Source organism: Temnothorax americanus, unplaced genomic scaffold, assembly GCF_048541705.1.
Source record: "Temnothorax americanus isolate GAGA-0224 unplaced genomic scaffold, ASM4854170v1 Scaffold2, whole genome shotgun sequence".
NCBI lineage: Eukaryota > Metazoa > Arthropoda > Insecta > Hymenoptera > Formicidae > Temnothorax > Temnothorax americanus.
Genome location: NW_027509338.1, coordinates 9811971 through 9836408, shown reverse-complemented (window position 1 = coordinate 9836408; position 24438 = coordinate 9811971). Strand labels below are relative to the sequence as shown.

Below are 24438 nucleotides of genomic sequence, written 5' to 3'. Positions count from 1 at the left end.
CCGCGCCGTTATCAAGTGCAAAGGCACTTCCTGTAAATATACCGCGTCCGCTTATATGTAATACGTCTATGTAATATACCGAGCCCGTCGAGTAACGATACCGCGTTTGTCATCAAGTGCATCCGCACTACCTCATCGTTGTATATATCGCGTCAGTTCGGGCATATAATTAAACTGTGAATAAAACTACTGCATGTCTCACTAAATTGATTATTGTCTCTGGGCCTGTCATCGGACTCCTGATCCCGCACATCAGTCCGCGTTCGATAAAGTCAGGCCGTTACAGATGTAATGACTGAACAGAACTTTGTTAGGTCGAAATTTGTGATTACTGTCTATATATTTGAAGCACGAAGGCAGGTAAAATTTTTGTACTTATATACGTAGATGATGTATTGTTGGGTGGAATTGATAAACAAGGTATAATAGACGTTAAAGGCGTTTTAAATCGTCATTTAAAAATGAAAGATTTCGGAAGTGTCAGACATTTTCTGGGTATGGTTATTAAGCAAAACATTGAGAAGGGTGAAATTGTTTTAAAAATCAAACTAAATATTTGAAAAATATTATCACTAAATATAATATGACTAATTGTAACGCGGTATCAACACCTATGGAGGTAAATTTTAAACATGAAACCTTAAAGCGAGAAAAATTTGAATCTGATGTGGAGTTAGAACACCGATGTAGACAATTAATTGGCACTTTGATGTATGTAATGTTGTGTACTCGACCAGATTTGTGTAATTCTATTAGTATTCTAAGTAGATATCAGTCGTGCGCTAGTGAGAGTTTATGGCAAGCGTTAAAGAGGGTTCTAAGATATATCAAAGGAACTATAAATCTAAGTTTGTTTTTTAAACGTAATAATGTAAATGAAAATTGCATAGTGGGCTATGTCGATTCGGATTGGGCTGGTGATAGTACGGATCGTCGATCAACTACGGGGTATATATTCAAAGTGTTTAATTGTTCAGTGTCCTGGGCTAGTAGAAAGCAAGCTACAGTAGCCTTGTCATCAACCGAAGCCGAATATATGGCCATTTATATTACAACAATCTTTTTAGATTTCAGTTTCTTGTAAAATATCGCAGACATAATCATGTAAATGCACTGTTTTGTGATGTTTTTCCAGGGCTTCTTTACTCGATAAGTGATATCGGCAAATCTCACATGCTAAACTGTTGCTTTTATGTCTACGCATGTGTACACGCATCCCCACGTGCGAGTGAAAAATCTTACCGCAAGTGTCGCAAAGAAATAAGCTTTCTCTCCTTCGCGTCGCGCGGTTCTCTAGACGGTCCTCAGCATCAGTGCGTCTTCATGTGGAGCGACTGGTGGTCGCTCCGCGAAAACGATCGCTGACAGAGATGGCACTTGAACGGCTTTTGGCCCGTGTGTTTGCGATAGTGCCGCGTCAGATCGTCCGATCGTGCGAATTTCCACGTGCAGCCTTCCCACGTGCACTGGTACGGCTTCTCGCCGGTATGAGTTCTCTTGTGCGCCTTTACGTTCGAGCTCTTCGTGTAAACTTTGTCGCAACCGGCGACGTCGCATCTGTGAACTTTGCGTCTCTATAATTGTAAAAGAGAACAACATTCAAGAGAAGCGAGCAACATTAATAGAGATTTGTTATAATTATAATAGATATCATACACAATCATGCAGCAAAACATATAACAAATTTATAACAAAGTTAAGCTTATAATAAGAACATATCTACATGAACCTTTATTCATTATAATGATACTTATTATATAAATTGGAATGTAATGTTAATATTAAAACTCAATACTGGTTTATGTGTTAAATAAATAAGATTACGATATGAAGAAATCCTGGAAATGTGTAACAAAACTTATTTTATTAACTATTAAATATATTTTTGGTTACATATATAATTATACTTTTTTTATGTCCTCGTGCTTCAACAGATGCTCATTCAAGTTCTGTTTACGTTTGTACACATTTGGACATTTCGGGCACTTGAATTTGCTCTCTAAGTCACTCTGCAACATAAGCAACAAAACGCTTTAATATAACTTTTTGTTTTTGTTCTGCGTTTGTCAAAACAGCTAAACTTCTTGTACTGTACTATGTAAAAAAGATCACATAGTTCTTCGATATTTTAATTAACAAGTTATTTATACAAACTTTAGAAATAAATTCCTAAAAATTCCAGATCTTTATAGGAAATATACATACATTTATTTTTTAAATATAAATTGGAATATATATAATATAAATTGGAATGTAATGTTAATATTAAAATTCAATACTGGTTTATGTGTTAATTAAAATTACGATATGAAGAAATCCTGAAAATGTGTAACCAAACTTATTTTATTAAATATTATATATATTTTGGTTACATATAATTATATCTTTTTTATGTATCAATTTATTATCAGATTACAATCTCACGTAATTATAATCTCGTATTCTTTCACTCAAAGCTTTTAACTCTTTAATCAATTTCTTATAAAGTAAAGATTGGTCCATCTCGAGAGATGACAACTAAAGTCGACCGCCACATGTCACCCCTATGTATAATTATTAGACATCGAATTTTTTTATGCAGATTGGTGGAAAAGAGAGCAATGAATAATTAACAAAGTAAATCCACGTTAGTGTCCCCCTCCGATTTTGATGAGCTTTTAGTAATAAGGGATACATATTTTTCTATACGTGCCCATACACGTATTTAGGGGGTGAAACACTCCTTTGAAAAAGATCGGTTTTCCTTTTTTGAGCCGTATATCTCCAAAACTATAAAAGATAATAAAAAAACACACCACTGGATTGTTCGAAAGATACAATTCCAAATTTAAATCTGGCAGGCATTTTTTTTTAATAATAATGTTCGAATATTCTGTCGAATATTTTGTGCCCAAAGTTACTCCTACCTGCATCGGACTGTCTCCTTTATTCGTTTGATAGTTAGCGGGCTGTTTCTGTGTCTCTTGGTTCGAAGGATACACATTCAAATTTAAATCTGGCAGGCATTCCTCTTTAATAATAATGTTCGAATATTCTGTCGAATATTTCGTGCCCAAAGTTACTTCTTCCTGCGTCGAATCGTCTCCTTTATTCGTTTTATAGCCAGCGGGCTGTTTCTGTGTCCCTTGGTTCGAAGGATACAATTCCAAATTTAAATCTGGCAGGCATTCCTCTTTAATAATGATGTTCGAATATTCTATCGAATATTCCGTGCACAAAGTTACTCCTTCCTGCGTCGGATCGTCTCCTTTATTCGTTTGATAGTCAGCGGGCTGTTTCTGTATCTCTTGGCGTTGATTCTTCGAAGATTCCTAGTCGTAATAAAAATAAAGTTACCGAGTTAATGCAAAATATACCCAAATGGACCTGAACGAAAAGATTTTTTTCTATTCACATTATTATAAATCTCAATATCTTATGAATTATCTCTTGCGAGATTAGCATATAATACTTACCATAAGCCACCATAATCTCTCCTGAATTACATGACAGCTGTCATAAAAGTCACATACAAAATCTAATTTGTCGACACAACTCGCACAAATTTGCTGCGGCAGAGCATCGTCCTTGTGGATCTGAAATAATTTCATAATTTTAGCATGTCTGATGTCTGATGATGTCATAGATGATTATTATTAGTTCTATATAAAAATAGTCAGTGTAATATTTAATTTATAACGTTAGTATTTATTTATAAATGATAACAGGGAAAACACAGAGAAGCAATGTGAAGAACATGGCAGAGAGCAGAGATAAAAGACGAGTTACGTACGTGCAAAGTTAACGTGACGACGCAAAGTAAAATGTTATAAAGTATATAAAATAAATATTAATATTATATTATTAATATATAATTAACCAATGGGTAATATGATAAAAAATAAGGAAGAGAAATTTGCGAATTTTCGCACTGACTACTCTTTTAACTTTCTAGCCATATCTCATCAAATCGAAGCATATATGGTGGATGAAGATCTGAATTAAATTCGAAATCTGCTGATTATAAGTTGACCATTTGACATAATGCTGTCAAAAAAATCACATTTTATTGTTACAGATTTGAAAATAAACAACATAAAATATAAAACACTTGCTTTTTATTAAACTATCTTTTAATGCTGAAGTAATAATTCTATTCTAACAAACTATGTAATATTTTTATATATAGAATTTATAAGAACTAATTTATCTGAAAAATAATACATAAATTCAGTTTTTTTTTTAAAGATTATGGCTCTGTCGGGTTCGATCACTCCATTTTTTTCCACAAAAGCTCCTCCGTAAAGTAGTAAAAAATTCTATCATCCTAACAGTCTTCTAGAAACAGTTTGTGAACTGTGTGCTCTATCTACATATATATTTAGTTACGTATAATTCAATTCATTATATACGTAAATTAATTTTTACTTTCTCAACAAAGTATAATCAACAATAAATTACACATAAAATTATAGTTAAAACACCAATGTGTCACTTTAGGAAACTTAAATGTAGGATAAAATAAATCAAAAGTATTTGAAAAGTATCATACTTTTATTAAGGCAACAGTGGAATCATTAAACAAGTTTTTTATCGTGGAAATTAATTCTATATAAATATACAAATGTGCGCGCGTGCGCGCGAGTGTGTGTGTATGGAGTCACTTAACTTATCTCTATATGCAATTAACACACGGACGTGTCTTCAATGATCAAGGAAAGGAGTATTATCTTCTAATTATATATATACAGGGTGCCCCACAATTGTTGGTACTTTTTTCATATTTAGATAGAGCGAGCCAAACTGAGTCGAAAAGTCATGTACCATTTTACAATTTTCGCAATAGTTGACGAGTTATTAATGATTAAAAATCGACGTATTAGCCCGCCCACCGCCAAATCCAAGCGCGCGGCGAGATGCGGCCGCCCCGCGGTCGGCGCGCGGGCAGTTGTTTACTACAAGCGGCGATGATTACGCACGAACGGCGCGTAACGCCGGGCCCCTGTCCTAAGCGATGATATAGTTTCTCACCTTTTTTAAATAGAAATAAAATTTTCTAACAACATAGAAAATTTTTTTGTGCGTACGTATGTACATATGTGTGCACATGCATACACCAGGAAAATATCAATTCTACTGTTTAAAAAAGCGATTACTCAATTTACCTTTTTTTTTTAGTAAGTAACGGTTGTCTTTAAGCAAGAATATTTTCTTGATATTAGTCTTAAAATGTACAAATTTTAGAAAGAGTCTTTATTATGTACTCGAAAGAAGAATTTATACTTCTTCAAAGAACATAATAAAATTTTATCAAAGAAAAGTCAAAATAATAAATAAAATAATATGAGGACCCTCGAGATTAAAATAGGAGAAGGCTATGAGGGTCAGACGCAGATCACAATGCGTAATATCAGAAATAAGTGATTTATTCGTCGTTTTGATACATTACATCGATCCGTACGTTTCGGCTCAGTTTTGAGCCATCTAGGCTTCAGCGGTATAATAGTTACAGAAATTAAGTTACACGTTCTCCGTACCGTATGGTGAGTTTACTGATTCAAAGTATTAGAAACATAGACCAATTGACCCATATCTGTAAATTTGTTCAATTAATGTTGAGATATTAAAAAGATCCCTTAGGAAACTCACCATTTGGTCTAAAAAACGTGGAATACAGAGCCATGTATACATAATGAATACTCTCTGGCTGAGAAGACTTGACGATCTTTATCGACACGACACATGCACAGCAATGATATGAAAGGTCTTGCAAGAAGAGGCATGTCGTAGGTCAACACACCGGCGAGGATTATAACAAAGCACGATTTGACACCGTCTCAAAATGACACGGTTTTCTTGCATCATGCATATGTCACGGTTTTGAGCAAATTGTAATCCATGCTCATGAACTTTGGTCGTTGGCAAATCGGCGTTTTACTATTGGTACATGCAATATTGTGACAGTGTCAAATAGTGCTTTGTTATAATCCTCGCCGGTGTGTTGACCTACGACATGCCTCTTCTTGCAAGACCTTCCATATTATTGTGTGTCGTGTCGACAAGATCGTCAAGTCTTCTCGCAGAGAGTAGATATTCATTATGTACGCATGGCTCTGTATTCCATGTTTTTCAGACCGAATGGTGAGTTTTCTAAGGAATCTTTTTAATATCTCAACATTAATTAAACAAATTTACAGATATGGATCAATTGGTCTATGTTTCTGATACTTTGAATCAGTAAACTTACCGTACGGTACGGAGAACGTGTAACTTAACTTCTGTAACTACTGCTGAAGATGGCTCAAAGCTGAGTCGAAACGTACGGATCGATGTAATGTATCAAAACGACGAATAAATCAGTTATTTCTGATATTACGCACTGTGATCTGCGTCTGATCCTCATAGCCTTGACTTCTCCTATCAAAATAATTAGCAAATTAAATTTTTGTTTTAATTTTGTATTCTTAACTGAAGAACTGAATAATTAGAATGTAGAATATTATTTATTTTAAGTAATATTATCAAGAAAACATTTTTTGTAAAGATCATCGTTACTTAAAAGAAGAGAAAACTGAGTAATTGGTTTTCTTAGCACTAAAATGATATTTTTTTACGTGTGCGTATACGGCACGCCATTTTACTATTTAATATCATCATAAAAATTCTATCAAATTAAATCGATACTTAAAGAAAGAAATTATTATTATGTCTAGACATACTTATAATTTATCGAATTATTATTAAGCTATAATTGAAAATGCAGAATTACAATTATGTCTAGAAAAAATATTAATTCTGAATTTATTTTACGTTATGACATAAACAATTTTCGGGAATTAAAAGTATGTACATAATTGTAATTCCCGAATTTTACTTATGTACGCAATTTTAATACTTGAATTTCTATTATGTACACACAATCGTAATTCTGGAATTACTTTTTTTCTTTTGGTAAGTAACGGGGTTCTTTAAGAAAGAATATTTTCTTGATAATAATCTTAAAATGTATTCATCACAAATTTTAGAGAAAGTCTTTATCATGTACTGGAAAAAAGAATTTATACTCCTTCAAAAAACATTATACCATTTTATCAAAGAAAAGTCAAAATAATAAGCAAATCAAATTTTTGTTTTAATTTTATATTTTTAATTGAATAGTTAAACAATTAGAATTTAGAATATTATTTGTTTTAAGTAAAGAGAGTGATGAGTGTATTTTAAGATTATTATAAAAATAAAATATTCTTTGCGAAGATGACCGTTAAAAGAAGGGAAATGGAGTAATTGGTTTTCTTAGTACTTTATAAAAATATTTTAATGCAAGAACTGTTCGAAGTGCTCAAAAAATATCATTCCAGTGCTAAGAAAACCAATTACTCCATTTCCCTTCTTTTAACGGTCGCATCTTCGCAAAGAATATTTCATTTTTATAATAATCTTAAAATACACTCATCACTCTCTTTACTTAAAACAAATAATATTCTAAATTCTAATTGTTTAACTATTCAATTAAAAATATAAAATTAAAACAAAAATTTGATTTGCTTATTATTTTGACTTTTCTTTGATAAAATAGTATAATGTTTTTTGAAGGAGTATAAATTCTTTTTTCCAGTACATAATAAAGACTTTTTCTAAAATTTGTAATGAATACATTTTAAGATTATTATCAAGAAAATATTCTTTCTTAAAGAACCCCGTTACTTACCAAAAGAAAAAAAGTAATTCCAGAATTACGATTGTGTTGTACATAATAGAAATTCAAGTATTAAAATTGCGTACATAAGTAAAATTCGGGAATTACAATTATGTACATAATTTTAATTCCCAAAAATTTTTTATGTCATAACGTAAAATAAATTCAGAATTAATATTTTGTTTAGACATAATTGTAATTCTGCATTTTCAATTATAGCTTAATAATAATTCGATAAATTATAAGTATGTCTAGACATAATAATAATTTCTTTTCTTTAAGTATCGATTTAATTTGATAGAATTTTTATAATGATATTAAATAGTAAAATGGCGTGCCGTATACGCACACGTAAAAAAATATCATTTTAGTGCTAAGAAAACCAATTACTCAGTTTTCTCTTCTTTTAAGTAACGATGATCTTTACAAAAAATGTTTTCTTGATAATATTACTTAAAATAAATAATATTCTACATTCTAATTATTCAGTTCTTCAGTTAAGAATACAAAATTAAAACAAAAATTCAATTTGCTAATTATTTTGATAGGAGAAGTCAAGGCTATGAGGATCAGACGCAGATCACAGTGCGTAATATCAGAAATAACTGATTTATTCGTCGTTTTGATACATTACATCGATCCGTACGTTTCGACTCAGCTTTGAGCCATCTTCAGCAGTAGTTACAGAAGTTAAGTTACACGTTCTCCGTACCGTATGGTGAGTTTACTGATTCAAAGTATCAGAAACATAGACCAATTGATCCATATCTGTAAATTTGTTTAATTAATGTTGAGATATTAAAAAGATCTTTTAGGAAACTCACCATTCGGTCTGAAAAACATGGAATACAGAGCCATGCGTACATAATGAATATCTACTCTCTGCGAGAAGACTTGACGATCTTGTCGACACGACACACAATAATATGGAAGGTCTTGCAAGAAGAGGCATGTCGTAGGTCAACACACCGGCGAGGATTATAACAAAGCACGATTTGACACTGTCACAATATTGCATGTACCAATAGTAAAACGCCGATTTGCCAACAACCAAAGTTCATGAGCATGGATTACAATTTGCTCAAAACCGTGACATATGCATGATGCAAGAAAACCGTGTCATTTTGAGACGGTGTCAAATCGTGCTTTGTTATAATCCTCGCCGGTGTGTTGACCTACGACATGCCTCTTCTTGCAAGACCTTTCATATCATTGCTGTGCATGTGTCGTGTCGATAAAGATCGTCAAGTCTTCTCAGCCAGAGAGTATTCATTATGTATACATGGCTCTGTATTCCACGTTTTTTAGACCAAATGGTGAGTTTCCTAAGGGATCTTTTTAATATCTCAACATTAATTGAACAAATTTACAGATATGGGTCAATTGGTCTATGTTTCTAATACTTTGAATCAGTAAACTCACCATACGGTACGGAGAACGTGTAACTTAATTTCTGTAACTATTATACCGCTGAAGCCTAGATGGCTCAAAACTGAGCCGAAACGTACGGATCGATGTAATGTATCAAAACGACGAATAAATCACTTATTTCTGATATTACGCATTGTGATCTGCGTCTGACCCTCATAGCCTTCTCCTATTTTAATCTCGAGGGTCCTCATATTATTTTATTTATTATTTTGACTTTTCTTTGATAAAATTTTATTATGTTCTTTGAAGGAGTATAAATTCTATTTTCGAGTACATAATAAAGACTCTTTCTAAAATTTGTACATTTTAAGACTATTATCAAGAAAATATTCTTGCTTAAAGACAACCGTTACTTACTAAAAAAAAAAGGTAAATTGAGTAATCGCTTTTTTAAGCAGTAGAATTGATATTTTCCTGGTGTATGCATGTGCACACATATGTACATACGTACGCACAAAAAAATTTTCTATGTTGTTAGAAAATTTTATTTCTATTTAAAAAAGGCGAGAAATTATCATCGCTTATAGGACAGGGGCCCGGCGTTACGCGCCGCTTGTAGTAAACAACTGCCCGCGCGCCGACCGCGGGGCGGCCGCATCTCGCCGCGCGCTTGGATTTGGCGGAGGGCGGGCTAATACGTCGATTTTTAATCATTAATAACTCGTCAACTATTGCGAAAATTGCAAAATGGTACATGACTTTTCGACTCAGTTTGGCTCGCTCTATCTAAATATGAAAAAAGTACCAACAATTGTGGGGCACCCTGTATATATAATATATATATATATATATATATATATATATATATATATATATATATATATTAATATAATATCTTATATATATATTAATATAATATATATATATATATATATATATATATATATTAATTATATATATATATATATATATATGTATGTATGTATGCTGTTTATTGCCTTTCCCCGTAGAGTTTACAAGGCGTTTTTAATTATGAGGAACGTACCCAAACCTCGTACATTTTCTTTCCCCATATATATATATATGTATATATATATATATATATATATATATATATGTTACCTCCTAATTATATGTATAATATATACGTACAAAATAGCTCATATTGCTGATCACTTCGAAAACTATAGGAAAAATTTTTTTATAGTTAATTATAAATACCAACTCACATTTTATGAGTACTCTAATTATACAATAGTTTATAATCGTGCGATAAAGGCACATTTCTCTTGATAATTCGTAAATATCTGCATTCTTGCTGCCGCCATTTATTCTACTTAAAAATAGCTCATAATTATAATACTCCTATTAATTGCAATTATTTTGTCTTCCTAGATTACTTTATAACATCGAAGACTTGAATCAAGGCACTTGCTATATTTCTTTCGCAGTTTCGTATTAGTGTGTATGTGTAAGTAAAATACACATTTTTATAAAATACATAATACTTTAAACGTCTATATGTAACGCTTTTTTATTTTTAATATAACAATTATTATAAAATGTACTCCAAAAGATATTGAAAATCGTTGACAATTTTTCACATACGAATCTCACGTGTAAAGATTTATAGAAAATATCGCCGCTTTCGTTACATTATCAATTTTGGAAGCCCTGTTCCTGGTGTCACGCACACCATGTACGCACGCACACACACATACGTATTAAGTCATTAATTTTTTAATGAAACTATGCATTTATTCGATTAATCATACTTTTGGCCGTAATTTGGTGAACGTGGATTGTTTATATTACAAAATAAACATTTTTCAAAGACTTATTGCTGTATTCATGAGGAGAGGAAGTATTATAAAAAGGCGTGTTTTTTCATGAGGGCAATTAACGTGTCGTCAACCGAGTATGTTTTTCGGTTTTTTTGACACATCCAATTCTTTTCTTGGGCACTAATGACGTGTGTTTTCATGTGATTTCTTTTCCTGATTGTCATTACGTATCTTATATTATTTTTTAACAGCCTTTATTTTATTATTATACCAATTTCTCTTAGCAAAGTTCAGATGAATTTTACAGGTTTCACACTAATGTTCTTCAATCAGTCCTTAATGAGAATCTAATCTTTCTAGGTCCACGGTAAAAAAAAAAGACGCGTATATCATTACAGGCTAAACTAAATCACGGTTTCGGTATACGATAGATTAATATTTACTACATAAACGCTCGAATGAAAAGATTAATTCTAACAATAAGTGCGAAATTAAGCGACCCAACTGGCCAGTATCAATTTATTTATTGACTCACTACGTTTCGACCTTAATTAGGCCCTTTTCAAGTGAGAAATACATAGATTACGCAACAATATCATGCGTCGCCAAATGCTGCGTCCAAGCCACATTGTGCGAACGCCACGCTAAAACGAATATGTACATATAAATATGTCGATATAAAGATGGAAGCCATATCAGTGGTAAATCGTAAAAACTTACATGTAATGTGCGTCAAAAAAATAAAATAAAAGCATCCGAGAGTCGCAATGTAGGTTTTAGGAAAATAAGGCGGCTCATTTTCTCCACTATAGCTCCGTACCGTGCCAAATTCAAAGTCACAATGACGTATAATACACAATAACTAAATACATAAGATGTGTTCCAAAAATAACCAAATCATAAACTAATTAACGTGTTCCGAAATACTACATACACAGACCGAACTCAATTACAAGTTATACAGCTTCAATAATTCGATCATATATCGCAGGCAAATTCTCCGTATCCTTCTGAAGGTTGATATTGTTGCGTAATCTATGTATTTCTCACTTGAAAAGGACCTAGTTAAGGTCGAAACGTAGTGAGTCAATAAATAAATTGATACTGGCCAGTTGGGTCGCTTAATTTCGCACTTATTTTTAACTACGCACTGGCGGATCTAACAAGTTATCCAATTAATTCTAACGTTCCCAAACTTGACAAGATCAATTATCCAAACTTAAAAAAAGAGAGATAGAATATCGCAAAGTTTTACATGTGAATAGAAAATTAGTGTAATCTTTGTGAAAAATAATACTAAGATTTAACACTTATAGAAAAAACGTTTCACTAGTATCCCAGCAAACGAAAAAAGATTGAAAAGAATTAAAACAGGATTGCCAGGAATTCAATTAAGGACTTTCCGAATTCCATTCTGTCCAAAAAAGGGATTGAAATAGTTTCAATATCATGGAATTCCTTATTTTGGAAAGAATTTGTCTTTTTTGAATCCCATCCAATTCCAACACAAAAATATTATACCACTGAATGCCAGGTTAGGGATTGGAAAGTTTCGTGATGAATTCCATTGAATACCATTGATTCCGTTAACGAAATGAATACCACTAAATGCCAGGTTAGGGATTGGAAAGTTTCTTGATGAACTCCATTGAATACCATTGATTCCGTTAACGAAATGAATACCATTGAACGCCAAACTAGGAATTACAAATTTCCGTATTGAATTCCATTAAATTTCGTCTATTCTGACAATAAAATGAATACCATTGAATGCCAGGATAGGGATTAAAAAGTGTCCGTGTTGAACTCTGTGGCGGTACGCGCCAATAATAGTACACGCCCGCGCGGTATCTGCATTACCGGCAATTCGCGTCGACGCCGCTAGGCGTCGCATCGCCGGGGCATCTTCTCGAGTTCAAAGTTTCGTCTCGACCGCTATGTAAAGGGACCCCCTACGGTGCCTGACAGATCTTACAAATCTCATTTTCGGGCTAATTGCCCGTCGGCAGTAGTGCGTGTAATGCCCTTAGGCATACACAAAAGCTTACCGATGAACAACGGCGCTTGATCGCCCAACGGAGGCGCGAGACGTTTCCTAAACCATCTAATGCCATGCAATTCCATAACCTTTACGGATTCCATAGGAGTGGGTGGAATTTAAAATTTCTTTTTTGGATTCCATGGGATTGGACCATCTCATTTCGAATCCCATCTAATTTCATCTAATTCCGCCAAAAAAGGGATTCAAAGGTATTAAAAAATTTTAATATCTTTTAATCCTTTTGCGTTTGCTGGGATTATAACCGTTCTATTCTTAACACCTCCATATTCTTGACTTCTTATAAGGAACACCGACGACACGTATGCGTACGTAAAGTTTTTAATTAAATTTAGAATTTTGAAATAATATTTGCCACAGAATATGTCGAAGAAAATATAGAAATCCCGTTGTATGACGGCAGTTGTAATATTTGTCACTTGAAATCGCATGGTACTAAAAAATATCTTTTACTTTTATCCTCAAAACTTCGCGTCTCCGCTTTCATATTTTTAACATATTCCCCTGTTCTTTCGTTACTTTTACATTCGTCATGTAATTACATGGTTATATCGGAACGCAGCCATAGAGTAAGAAAATAAATGACAGATAAAAAGTACCGTGCGTGTATACTATTAAGGTAAATTACCAATGTCGAAACACTTAAGACCTACGTCTGGACACCTTTATCATTTTAGTTTTTAAATAAGTATAACACGAATTAAAATCAAAGATAAAAATGTAATACAATAAGAAAAATATTTTCATCTTTGATTCTTTGATTTTAATTCGAGTTATAACTTATTTAAGGACTAAAATAATAAAAATATCCAGACATAGGTACGTAATCAGGCATTGGTACACTTACCTTACTTGTCGCGATCAACATTTGAAGAATACAGGGGAAAAACGATCAATGTCCATCCGGAGTAATTTCGAGAAAAACGTTTTAAGTCCCAAGACATCTTGAATATCTTAAGAAGCTATTGAAAAAATTATGTACAAAATTTAGTATTTAAGAGTAGAAATTTAGTAATATCGGAACGCAGTATTTACTTAATGTTTACATTAGAATTATGATAGACTCTAACAGATTTTTCACTACAAGCGTGTGGATTATGATCATTTTTTGTACCCCAACATGGTACATCTTTCGGTTTTATTTGTAACTGTTCTTTATCAAGATAGATAAGAATTATGAAAGTTCTTTAAAACTGATGCCACAAGATAGCATAATCAGATCAATTTTTACAAAAAGTAGACTTTTTTTCCTTGTACCCTTCATTTTAATTTCATGTATGTACTGGTAAAATAAGAACGGGCTCGAGGGAAAGGGTTAAGAATAGGGAGATTGGTCCCGACGAGTTAAGAATAGGTGAAGAGGGGGGGGGAAGTTTGGCTGTATTGCTAAAGATAAGGAATGACGTTTGAAAATTCATCGAAGCACTAATTGTGTACACGCAAAGGCTGCGTGCGCCGACACTCCTCTTGGAAGTCGCAAACGAATTCGAGCTTGCCCAGACACTGAACACAGATCGCCTTGGGCAGAGGATCCTTCTCATCTATCTGCGATTCACAAACAAAAGTGATCTAAGTTTTGAGAATTGTACTCGTGATATACTTGCAAGAAGATATAAACCTTATTATAGGCCTCATTAATTCTCTCTTTTACTTTTTCCTTCTTTTACAAAATATTAATTACGTAAATACTATCGCTCTGCTCTATAGATACAACAATTTGTGACAAACACATATAAATATATCGTTACATTCTGGTACCCACTAAAGTTCTATGACAACATCCAAGCCTGGAATTACCGATCACAAACTTAAACTTATAATTTTTACACAGTTACAATATTTATTTTTATTACTTACAATTTTAAATAAAGCTCATTACTCTTCTCTCCGAAGAATTCGCTTAAACAATTTGTACAAATAATGTAAAAATAATTTGTACAATAATCTCATGGCATGTTTACAAACACTCGCACATGAAAATAAACACAATATATATATATATATATATATATATATATATATATATATATATTTCTGTGTATTATTTAATAATTTTTTTTCAAACAGTATAGCGATAGAAATTCTACAGGAGATTCCATGAGAATCTCGTTGATAAAGTAACATGTCTATTCTTAATGATTCTTAATTGCGATATTGGAGCAAGTATAAAGAAATCTTTTGCCGCTCTGATGAGTGTATAACTTGCTAGAGAAGGGTCCTATTAAATATCAATTTCCAACATGACAATATCCTCCAATCTCTTTTTGAAACTTAAACCTATCTTTAAATAAAAGCAGATAATTATAATATATTAATTAATTAAAATGTTTGTTATTTTTTTTAACAGAAAAAGAAAACAGTTGATGAAGTGACGTAGTAAACAAGAGACCAGTTAACACAAAATTAACAATTCAACATGAATTACACAAATAGTCCGGGAGGTAGCGACACAAAATGTCAGCGATTTGATTAGTCTTGAAACAAAGTAATTTCTCTTGTTTTAATAGTGTTGTTGATGAAATGCAGAGTCTGGCTGCGCTGTCTCGCTGGAATGGGCGTTGCGGCGCTTTTGATCTTGTCGAAAAAACACTTATGTTGGAAGAATTTGATTAGTGCTGAGCTTTTATATATTTATTTTTTTTTGTATAAAGAATGTTTTAGAAGAGTCTGGCATGCAACTGACACTGGAAAATGAGTCTGGCATCCTCCCAAAGTCGTTGTAAAAAGTCGATTTGTAGAATCATTTGATTAGAGCTGTAACTTGTCAAGATGGTAGTTTAAATATATAAAATTATAAAAAAATAAGTCTGGCTACTTGTACTGGCTGGAAAATTGGTCTGGCACCCCCTTTAAAGACGTCTGCACGAGCGCGCCGGTAGCTCGTTGCCCGCCGTATCTGTAATATTATTAACGCATTACTCATTGAAAAAGATTTTACTTGTCCAAAAGAAGAAACGTAAACGATTTCGTGCTTATTAGTAGTGGAATGATGTGTAATTAATTATGTAATAATCAGAAATAAAGTAATTTAAAAATAAAACTATATTTTAAAGTAGTCAACATTATGAAAGTATATACGCTTATATAAAAAGTCAATTAACTTTATTTATTAAAATTATTAATTTATTCATCTGGATAATCTGTAAAATCAAACTTTCAATTTCTGATGAACTTTTATTTTCATCATCGGTGAGATCGGTGTTGTCAGTATCGTCATCGGATTCTTCTTCGATTTCCTTTGATTGAGTACGTTCATGATCTAAAAATGATTCACAGTTGAATTTATTATTAAAATTACACGATTTTAATAAGCTGCGATAAAAACAAAACTTTTACGAATTAAACTAATTAACTTGTTTTATTTGCAAAAAAATAATTATCTTAAAATCATTTCTGAAGTCATGATTAAAGATTTATTAACAGTATTTAAACCAAAATTCTTTATATTTTTTATAAACTAAAATATTATAATATTATAAATGAATAATTAGTTATTATAATGATAAGCATCTGTATTAATTTCAAATTATTTGTTGCATCATTATTATAACTTTATTACTAGATTATTTATTCAAAATTAATTTTGCATTCATTTAAAATAAAATTAATTTATGAAATATACCTTCATTTTCTGCCTCATTCGATTCAAGTAATATATATCGCTCACGAACGGCCGGGGGCATGCAGTTGCACTCCTTCGAACCAAGTAAACTCGTACTTTTCGTCAACTTCTTTCCACCCGTTCTCAATCGGAGACAAATTTGTCATATGCTGCAAATAAGCATTTCTCCAAATGGTTGCGAGTGTGACGCTCTCAAAAGTTGTATTTGATGCGTCAACTATACCTCCATATCAATCCGAATTAAAGCAACAACTTTTGAGAGCGTCATACATCGCAACCATTTGGAGAAATGGTATACTTTACTTTAAAATATAGTTTTATTTTTAAATTACTTTATTTCTGATTATTACATAATTAATTACACATCATTCCACTATTAATAAGCACGAAATCGTTTACGTTTCTCCTTTTGGACAAGTAAAATCTTTTTCAATGAGTAATGCGTTAATAATATTACAGATACGGCGGGCAACGAGCTACCGGCGCGCTCGTGCAGACGACTTTAAAGGGGGTGCCAGACTAATTTTCCAGCCAGTACAAGTAGCCAGACTTATTTTTTTATAATTTTATATATTTAAACTACCATCTTGAGACAAGTTACAGCTCTAATCAAATGATTCTACAAATCGACTTTTTACAACGACTTTGGGAGGATGCCAGACTCATTTTCTAGTGTCAGTTGCATGCCAGACTCTTCTAAAACATTTCTTTATACAAAAAACAATAAATATATAAAAGCTCAGCACTAATCAAATTCTTCCAACATAAGTGTTTTTTCGACAAGATCAAAGGCGCCGCAACGCCCATTCCAGCGAGACAGCGCAGACCGAAAATAAGTTGGCGCTGCAAGTTTATATTTTTTAATGAATTATAGCTCAAACGATTGCTCCCTAATTGCTCCCTCAGAATCAACAATTGCTCCCCTTTTAAAATTATTATTTTTTGAGATATTTAATAAAAACGAAAAATTTCTAATTTTTATTAAAAAACATATTTATAATAACTTAATGCAACTAAATCCAGCATAGAACGATTGCTCCTTTATTGCTCTTTATTGCTCCATCATAATTTTAATGATTTATTGCATTTTTATTGAAAAATTAACAAATTAATCATTTCACAAGTAACGCCGCCGCCACCACTATCGGCCGCCTATTGTAACTATGGCTCGGCAGCCATTGGCGAAAATATTTAAACGTAATATAATAGCTCTATTGTTCATAACTATATCTCAAAGAGTTTAGTCAACATTTCCTATTGATTTTCGGTAGAATAACTATTTCTCGCTTCGCTCTATTGGGATTTTCAATCGCTCAATTCGTATAATTAATTTTGTATGATATTTTAGCAGAGAACTGTTTATTTTCTTGGAAAAATACATTTCTCACAGTCTTCTGCAAGTATATCCAACATAAAACGATAGCTCCTTAATTGCCCACCTGTCAGCATTGTGCATGAGCCCTTATTGACGTTAGGCTGAGTTTCCACTGTGCGCGTCACGCGTCGCGTCATCTGTCGTTAAGGAGATTCGATGGCTTCATCGGAGGGAGTAGTGGGACGCGGGGGTTCTGGGAAACAGCGCACTAGCGTTTGAAGTAGTGGGAATGAAGGGGATTGCTCTGATTGGTCGCCGCGTGCGTATAATGCGTGCTGCTGTTCACGTCGTTCACGACCGTGGTAGTCTATCAAACAAAAAATCAAGCAATTTATACTTTAATAATTAATTTTTCTACGAAATGTGCGGTAACCTTCCCCTTTCTTTCGCTCATTTATTTGTAAATTATTAAGTTACATGTGCATATTTTTCTTTCCTTATTATTTGCATTTTTTCTTGCACTTTATTTCATTCTGAAGGTATATGCAATATATCATTTCCCATAAAAACTTATGTTAAAAATACAGCCAGTTGCATGAAATTTTAATATGTTGTTTTGGAATGCAAAATAGAATTATGTGAATTTTTTGAGAATTTTTTACCGCCCCGTTTTGAAAAAAATCTAATTAAAAAATTGTACTTTTTAAGTTTTTGGAGTAGATTTTTTTCAAAACAAGACGGTGAAAAATTCCTAAAAAATTCACATAATTTTATTTTGCATTCCAGAACAACATATTAAAATTTCATGAAACTCTCTGCATTTTGTTGTAGCCATCGAACCTCCTTAAAGCCCCTTGCACAATGCCAGGCAACAGGCAATAGGAACAGGGAATAGAAATAAGAAATCATGTATAAATGCAGAATAAACAGTGACACAATCAATAGACACAGAGTTACAGTCTCGTTGGAAATTCTGTGTTTATTGCCTGTTGCCAACCAATCATAGCATTCGAACTTTTTAGGTTGTAATTAACGATTTTTTAAGTTATTTCCTGTTCCTATTGCCTGTTGTCTGGCATTGTCCAAGGGGCTTAACCAATCTAAACATCCCATTACAAATAATGTAATAAAATAAGATGTTTTGATTGGTCGCGACGGATAACGCGATGCGTGACGCGCTCAGTGGAAACTCGGCCTAATAGGCAATAAGGGCTCATGCACAATACTGACAGGTGGGCAATTAAGGAGCAATCGTTTTATGTTGGATGTACTTGCAGAAGACTGTGAGAAATGTATTTTTCCAAGAAAATAAACAGTTCTCTGCTAAAATATCATACAAAATTAATTATACGAATGAAGCAATTGAAAATCCCAATAGAGCAAAACGAGAAATAGTTATTCTACCGAAAATCAATAGGAAATGTTGACTAAACTCTTTGAGATACAGTTATGAACAATAGAGCTATTATATTACGTTTAAATATTTCCGCCAATGGCTGCCGAGCCATAGTTACAATAGGCGGCCGATAGTGGCGGCGGCGGCGTTACTTGTGAAATGATTAATTTGTTAAATTTTCAATAAAAATGCAATAAATCATTAAAATTATGATGGAGCAATAAGGAGCAATGAAGGAGCTATCGTTCTATGTCGGATTTAGTTGCATAGAGTTATTATAAATATGTTTTTCAATAAAAATTAGAAATTTTTCGTTTTTATTAAATATCTCAAAAAATAATAATTTTAAAAGGGGAGCAATTGTAGATTCTAAGGGAACAATTAGGGAGCAATCGTTTGAGCTATAGTTCATTAAAAAATATGAACTTGCAGCGCCAACTTATTTCCGGTACAGCGCAGCCAGACTCTGCATTTCATCAACACTATTAAAACAAGAGAAATTACTTTGTTCCAAGACTAATCAAATCGCTGACACTTTTGTGTCGCTACCTCCCGGACTAAAACCTCATCGCTTCAAACTCTTGTTAATTATATTAACAAGAGTTGAATGTTAGAAAGTGTATTCAATAAAATTAGTTCAATTAATTGTTTAAAATCACAATTATTTTAAAGTAAGCATTTTAAAGAGCATTGAAGCATAGTAATTAAGTTAATAATTAGGGGTCAAATTCAACCAAAAAGTATCGATACTTCTGAATTTGGAAAAAAAAAATGCTCCCTGAGGATCAACAAACGTGAAGGATAAGCCGAGCACGCTACAAGCAAACGAGATGCGTTGCGTGTAAATATGCGTGCTGTTTTGGAGCAAGAAAAACCATAGCAGAGGAGGAAAAAGATCATCTCCCTTTCTCTCATAGCCACTTTCTTCTAACCCTATAGGGTTATGACCGGGTCGGCGAGGGGGAATTGTGAAGTGAAGCGTCCAGGCGCGAGGAGTCACCGCGACTCACCAGTATGTTGATCTTCTCGTGTATCTTTGTGCCGAGGTAGCATCTGACACCCTCCTCCCCGAACACGTCAATGTAGATCTTCTCGTACTGGCCGCATAGCCTGCACATTTTCGCCTCACCCTCTTTCACGTCCATTCTTGTTTACCTCGTCGACAAGAGCGTCCTTATACATGCACGCTGGGTGCTGGTGGTGCTACCGCAAGGTGGAAATCCCGACGGGGCGCACGCCGTTGTCGCCGTTTCGTATCTCGTGTATGGAGGCTGTAACCGTTGATTTAAGGGGATCCTAAACTGACCCAAATTACCGACAATTACAGTCAAAGCTCGTTCTTTGAAACGGTTTTATAGATTGCAAAATCCTTTTACAAAAGTAAAGTATAGGTACTAATGAAGAGTGGGATTATAAAAAAATTAGTGATAATTGAAAAAAAACGTAAAAATGCCGTCACCTCATAACCTTATTTTCTAATATATACAGTTGTATAAGTTATATGTACGAAATGAAATGTTTCCACTCTTCAGAATACGTGCACAAACAATAACGTACCTTATTTGAAATTGAGATTGAAAGCCTGAAAAAAAATTAGAGCTTCGAAGAAATCGTGTATATTTTTCCACAAAAATATACACGCAGGGTCATGTTCCAAAACTCACTCTGGGTAACTAAAATCTATAGTTTACGTCACGTACATACACTATAGCATTTTAGTTAACTAGAGTGAGTTTTGGAACATGACCCAGGAGTGATGCAGGCTAGTAAGCAGAGATGGCGCAGCAATCGAAACAAAAACAATGCCTCTCGTAAAGCCTTGTGTACACGATACTAGAAATCGGTCCGAGTTTTGGTTTAAGCCAATGAAACTGCTGCTTTTCTGTAAGAGCTGCAAGTTGATTGGCTTAAACCGAAACTCGGACCGATTTCTAGTATCGTGTACACAAGGCTTTAAGGTGTCAATTCATGGGACGCTGAAAAACAGCGTTGAGCGTCGTCACGTGACAAAGAAAGGGAAGTTGGATTTTTCCAACTTCAAGCGTCAAAGCCAAAGCAGCGCAAAAACGCCGAAATTTTGACGCTGTTTTCCTTTTCATGAATTTCAATTGACGCCGGCGTCAATTGTGGTCATGCGACCTTCTGGCCGCTGAAAATGAGCGTCGAGCGTCAGCATGAAAAGGCACCTTTAGAAAAGGACAGATATAGATATTATGACATAGAAAAAACAGGATTAGAAATATTGACATTACCGACATCGAGGAAGTTCGGCCTTCGCTATCCCCTTAAGGGCCGGTATCACAGTCGCACTCTGCATCTCTTTCTAACTATCCCCCTAGAAAGAGACGAAGAGTGAGTTTAATCAGAGAATCTAGGGAGAATCACGTTAATCGGAGACTGTTAGGGTGCCATTACATGGAGCGCGGAAACGCGGAAACGCGGAAGCGCGGAACAGAATAGTAACTAGATTCCGCGTTTCCGCGAGTTGAGTCCCGCACGTTTGAACGGAAAAGCGGAATCCGCTATTATCGTGTATATGTATGGCTGCGTTTCGATATTCACTGCCAGTACTTAACGCAGCCTATGTATGTACCCTGGCTTGCATATAAGATATACTTCATAATAACCATCAACATGATGTTTGGATCTATAATATTATACTGCCACTTTTATTAAATAATAAAGTAATCGAAGAGTATGTGTAAAAGCTTTTTTTTTCAATGTGATTAAACAGCTCCGAAATTTGATGGAGTATACTGTATCCGCACCTCAATAATTAAATTACAGCCCCTATCTTTTTTCCTGAAAGGCAAAATCAAAGTCAAATCATACAGGTGAAAAACGAAACATCGACGACATTTGTCGTCAAGTAATAACAAGGAAAAAAAAAGAAGAAAAAGGTAGAGAGGCTAATTGTAATCACACGTTAATTCTATTTAGTAATAAACGACGTTATATGTTAGTAAGTTCTACCTCGTAACTAGATCCAGGCAAGACCTGAAGGTAGGAAATCTTTAGGGGGCGGTTAAAATCATCGTTTTTAAAAAGAATCTTTCACTTAGCGTAAGGATATGTAATTAAATTACAAAATAGTCAGCGGCAAGACCTATTTACCTAAAGGGTTTCGTGTTTCGTAACTCGCTGGCCGGTTCGAGTTTAATGTTGTCGATGACAAAAAGTTTTTATTTCCTGTAAGCATTAATCTTGTTTTTCAAAACCTACAATCGTTCGATTTTTGAATGCTATTCTGAAATGTGTAAAATTACCTGGCCCAAAAGGAGTGGGACCACTCGTGATCCTGCTGATGCTGCTTCGATTAGATTTACTGTTCACTTTGATACCGTCGAAAACATTAGTGTTATCCTTCAATACGTATTTCCTGAAATTGAGGTACTGTTCCTTCTGTTGCTGTACCTTAGCATGCACACTTTGCAGGCGGCCAGCAACTGCGACCAAAGACTCGTGAAGCTTGTTCATGGTCGCTGTCAATTCTAATGACAAAACAACATACCGTTAACAATATTCTTAATTAACTCGAATGAATTTATTTAACGGAATAATCAATTGTACCTTGCGGCGTTAATGTTCTTGGCGCCATCATGGTTTGTATGTGTTTCTCGGTCGTCTCAATTTGTGATCTGAACAACATCAAGTCTTGCTCGAAGCTTTCGGCTAATTCCATAAAGAATTGTAAGGGCGCATTATTTTCGTATTGCAAGCCCGGTGGGGTATCGTGTGTTCTTTGAGCTATTTCAGCGCTCTGCAACGCCTTTGCCGTGTCATGCTTCAGCTTATCGGCCGAAGAACGATCTCGTTGCACTGAACCAGATAAGGTGGACAACATTTCCATTAGAGACGCCGTATCTTCCGCGCATCGATTCAACGGTCTCGCCGAGCCTCTCGCAATATCCGAAGACAGGCCTTTTTGCATTTTTACAAATTCCCTGCAAAGTACAAGCATTGGTATGGCATCCTGTATGCGTCTGTCGGAATAACTTATCTATCTACGTACAAGCCAATGCCAATTATTTCAAGCCAGCTATTTGAGATTCATTTTATTCATAATTACTTGAATTTATCTATAGTTTGCATAAGCTCATTTGGCAATAGATTCTCCTTGGCCGCTGTCGAACTACTATTTCCTTGAGAAAGACCCTTATTATTGACGGAAACATCTAAGCCGCCGAGTCCTTTATTAGCACCAGTTGCACCAGTTACGGTACTGAGAACAGTCGTTGGCTTAGCACCCAATAAAGTGCTTCCAGTCCCAGATCCAAATAAGGAAGCTGCACATAAATCAATTGCGATGGTCAACCACTATAATAATAAAACTTCTGTTAGAATAGTGGATCGCAAAATATACGTACTGTTAGTGGTGGCTGTACCGAAAGTTAAACTTCCTGTTGCCGTTGGATTAGACGTGGCACCAAACGTTAGAGCGTTCGTCGTGGCTGGTGTGCCAAAGTTGAGATTCGTGAATAAGGGCGCGGACGTGGTAGGGGCGGGAAATAAACTGGGAGCAGTGCAACTGGGAGTGGTCATTGTAGTAGCTGTGTTGGTTCCCAGAAGCAGACCGCTGCATTGCGCCGGCGTTGAGGTTGCTGGAGTACCAAATCCAAAATTAAGACCTATGGACGTCGTCGGGGGGGCCAAGGTGCCAAACGTTAACGTGCTGGTCGACGTGGTCGGGGTGCCGAAGGACGCGTTGCCCAAACCGAAGCCTGTCGTTGGTCTTAACGAGAACAGTTTGCAATCAAACATCAAGTCTTCTCCCTCGTGGGAAATAATTTTATAATTTCAATCTAATAAATGTGTATTAAACAGAAAAAAAGATATGTACTCGAACGTTATTTTCTTCTTCATATCGAAGCTATAATTTTGATTGTTTGAAGGTTAGTGTTAACGCGCCGAAGCTATATTTACTTTTGCGTTCCAAATCCGAAACCCGTGCTAGCAGAGGTGACCGCTGGATTTCCAAAGGTAAACGCCATTTCACGCTACGTCGAGTAAATGTGTCACACACGATAAAAAAAAACAATCTATTTACAATATCACATAACCACACCGCGTACGTCCCAAACTCCTTTTCTCACGTTCACTGGGCTGCGTTCCAAAATTCACTCTAGTAACTCTAGTTAACTAAAATGCTACAGTGTATGTACGTGACGTAAACTATAGATTTTAGTTACCCAGAGTGAATTTTGGAACGCAACCCT

General features: G+C 34.4%; 2 protein-coding genes across 6 annotated transcripts in view; both read right to left on the bottom strand.

The window, feature by feature from the left end:
- LOC143896840 (uncharacterized) overlaps positions 1-20961 on the bottom strand; it is a 48464-nt gene extending 27503 nt beyond the window's left edge. The window contains exons 1-6 of one of the 3 annotated variants that reach the window (XR_013256770.1): positions 20780-20961; positions 20233-20518; positions 3456-3575; positions 2907-3311; positions 1908-2009; positions 1243-1574 (exon numbers count right to left, since the gene is read on the bottom strand). Coding sequence is in view for 1 of the 3 variants with exons in the window: in XM_077404932.1 (XP_077261058.1) it covers positions 1311-1574; positions 1908-2009; positions 2907-3311; positions 3456-3575; positions 20233-20367 (1026 nt within the window). In the remaining 2 variants the exon portion in view is untranslated. Of the gene's footprint in view, positions 1-928; positions 1575-1907; positions 2010-2906; positions 3312-3455; positions 3576-10562; positions 11475-11550; positions 14435-20232; positions 20519-20779 lie in introns of those variants that run through there. The other 2 variants (XM_077404932.1, XR_013256771.1) reach the window with 2 other exon arrangements.
- Positions 20962-21983: 1022 nt separating this feature from the next.
- Positions 21984-24331, bottom strand: Nup58 (nuclear pore complex protein Nup58). 3 transcript variants are annotated; one of them, XM_077405858.1, is made up of 7 exons: positions 24146-24331; positions 23590-23954; positions 23292-23508; positions 22793-23166; positions 22489-22713; positions 22337-22411; positions 21984-22024 (listed from the first exon to the last, which is right to left on the bottom strand). In XM_077405858.1, the coding sequence occupies exons 1-7, from the start codon at positions 24211-24213 to the stop codon at positions 21999-22001; spliced, it is 1350 nt and encodes a 449-aa protein (XP_077261984.1). In that variant the 5' UTR covers positions 24214-24331; the 3' UTR covers positions 21984-21998. The 3 variants fall into 3 exon arrangements, with proteins under 3 accessions (XP_077261984.1, XP_077261987.1, XP_077261985.1); XM_077405861.1 differs by having other exon boundaries at positions 24063-24200; XM_077405859.1 differs by lacking the exon at positions 21984-22024 and adding an exon at positions 22031-22219.
- Between the last annotated feature and the right edge of the window lie 107 nt (positions 24332-24438).

Bases quoted from the DNA above. Each gene is read 5' to 3' on its own strand.
- Nup58 (XM_077405858.1), bottom strand. From the start codon at position 24,213: ATGGCGTTTACCTTTGGAAATCCAGCGGTCACCTCTGCTAGCACGGGT. The intron at 23,509-23,589 runs GTACGTATATTT...ATTTATGTGCAG, and splicing joins CGGTACAGCCACCACTAACA to CTTCCTTATTTGGATCTGGG. The intron at 22,412-22,488 runs GTAATTTTACAC...TAATGCTTACAG, and splicing joins TCCCACTCCTTTTGGGCCAG to GAAATAAAAACTTTTTGTCA.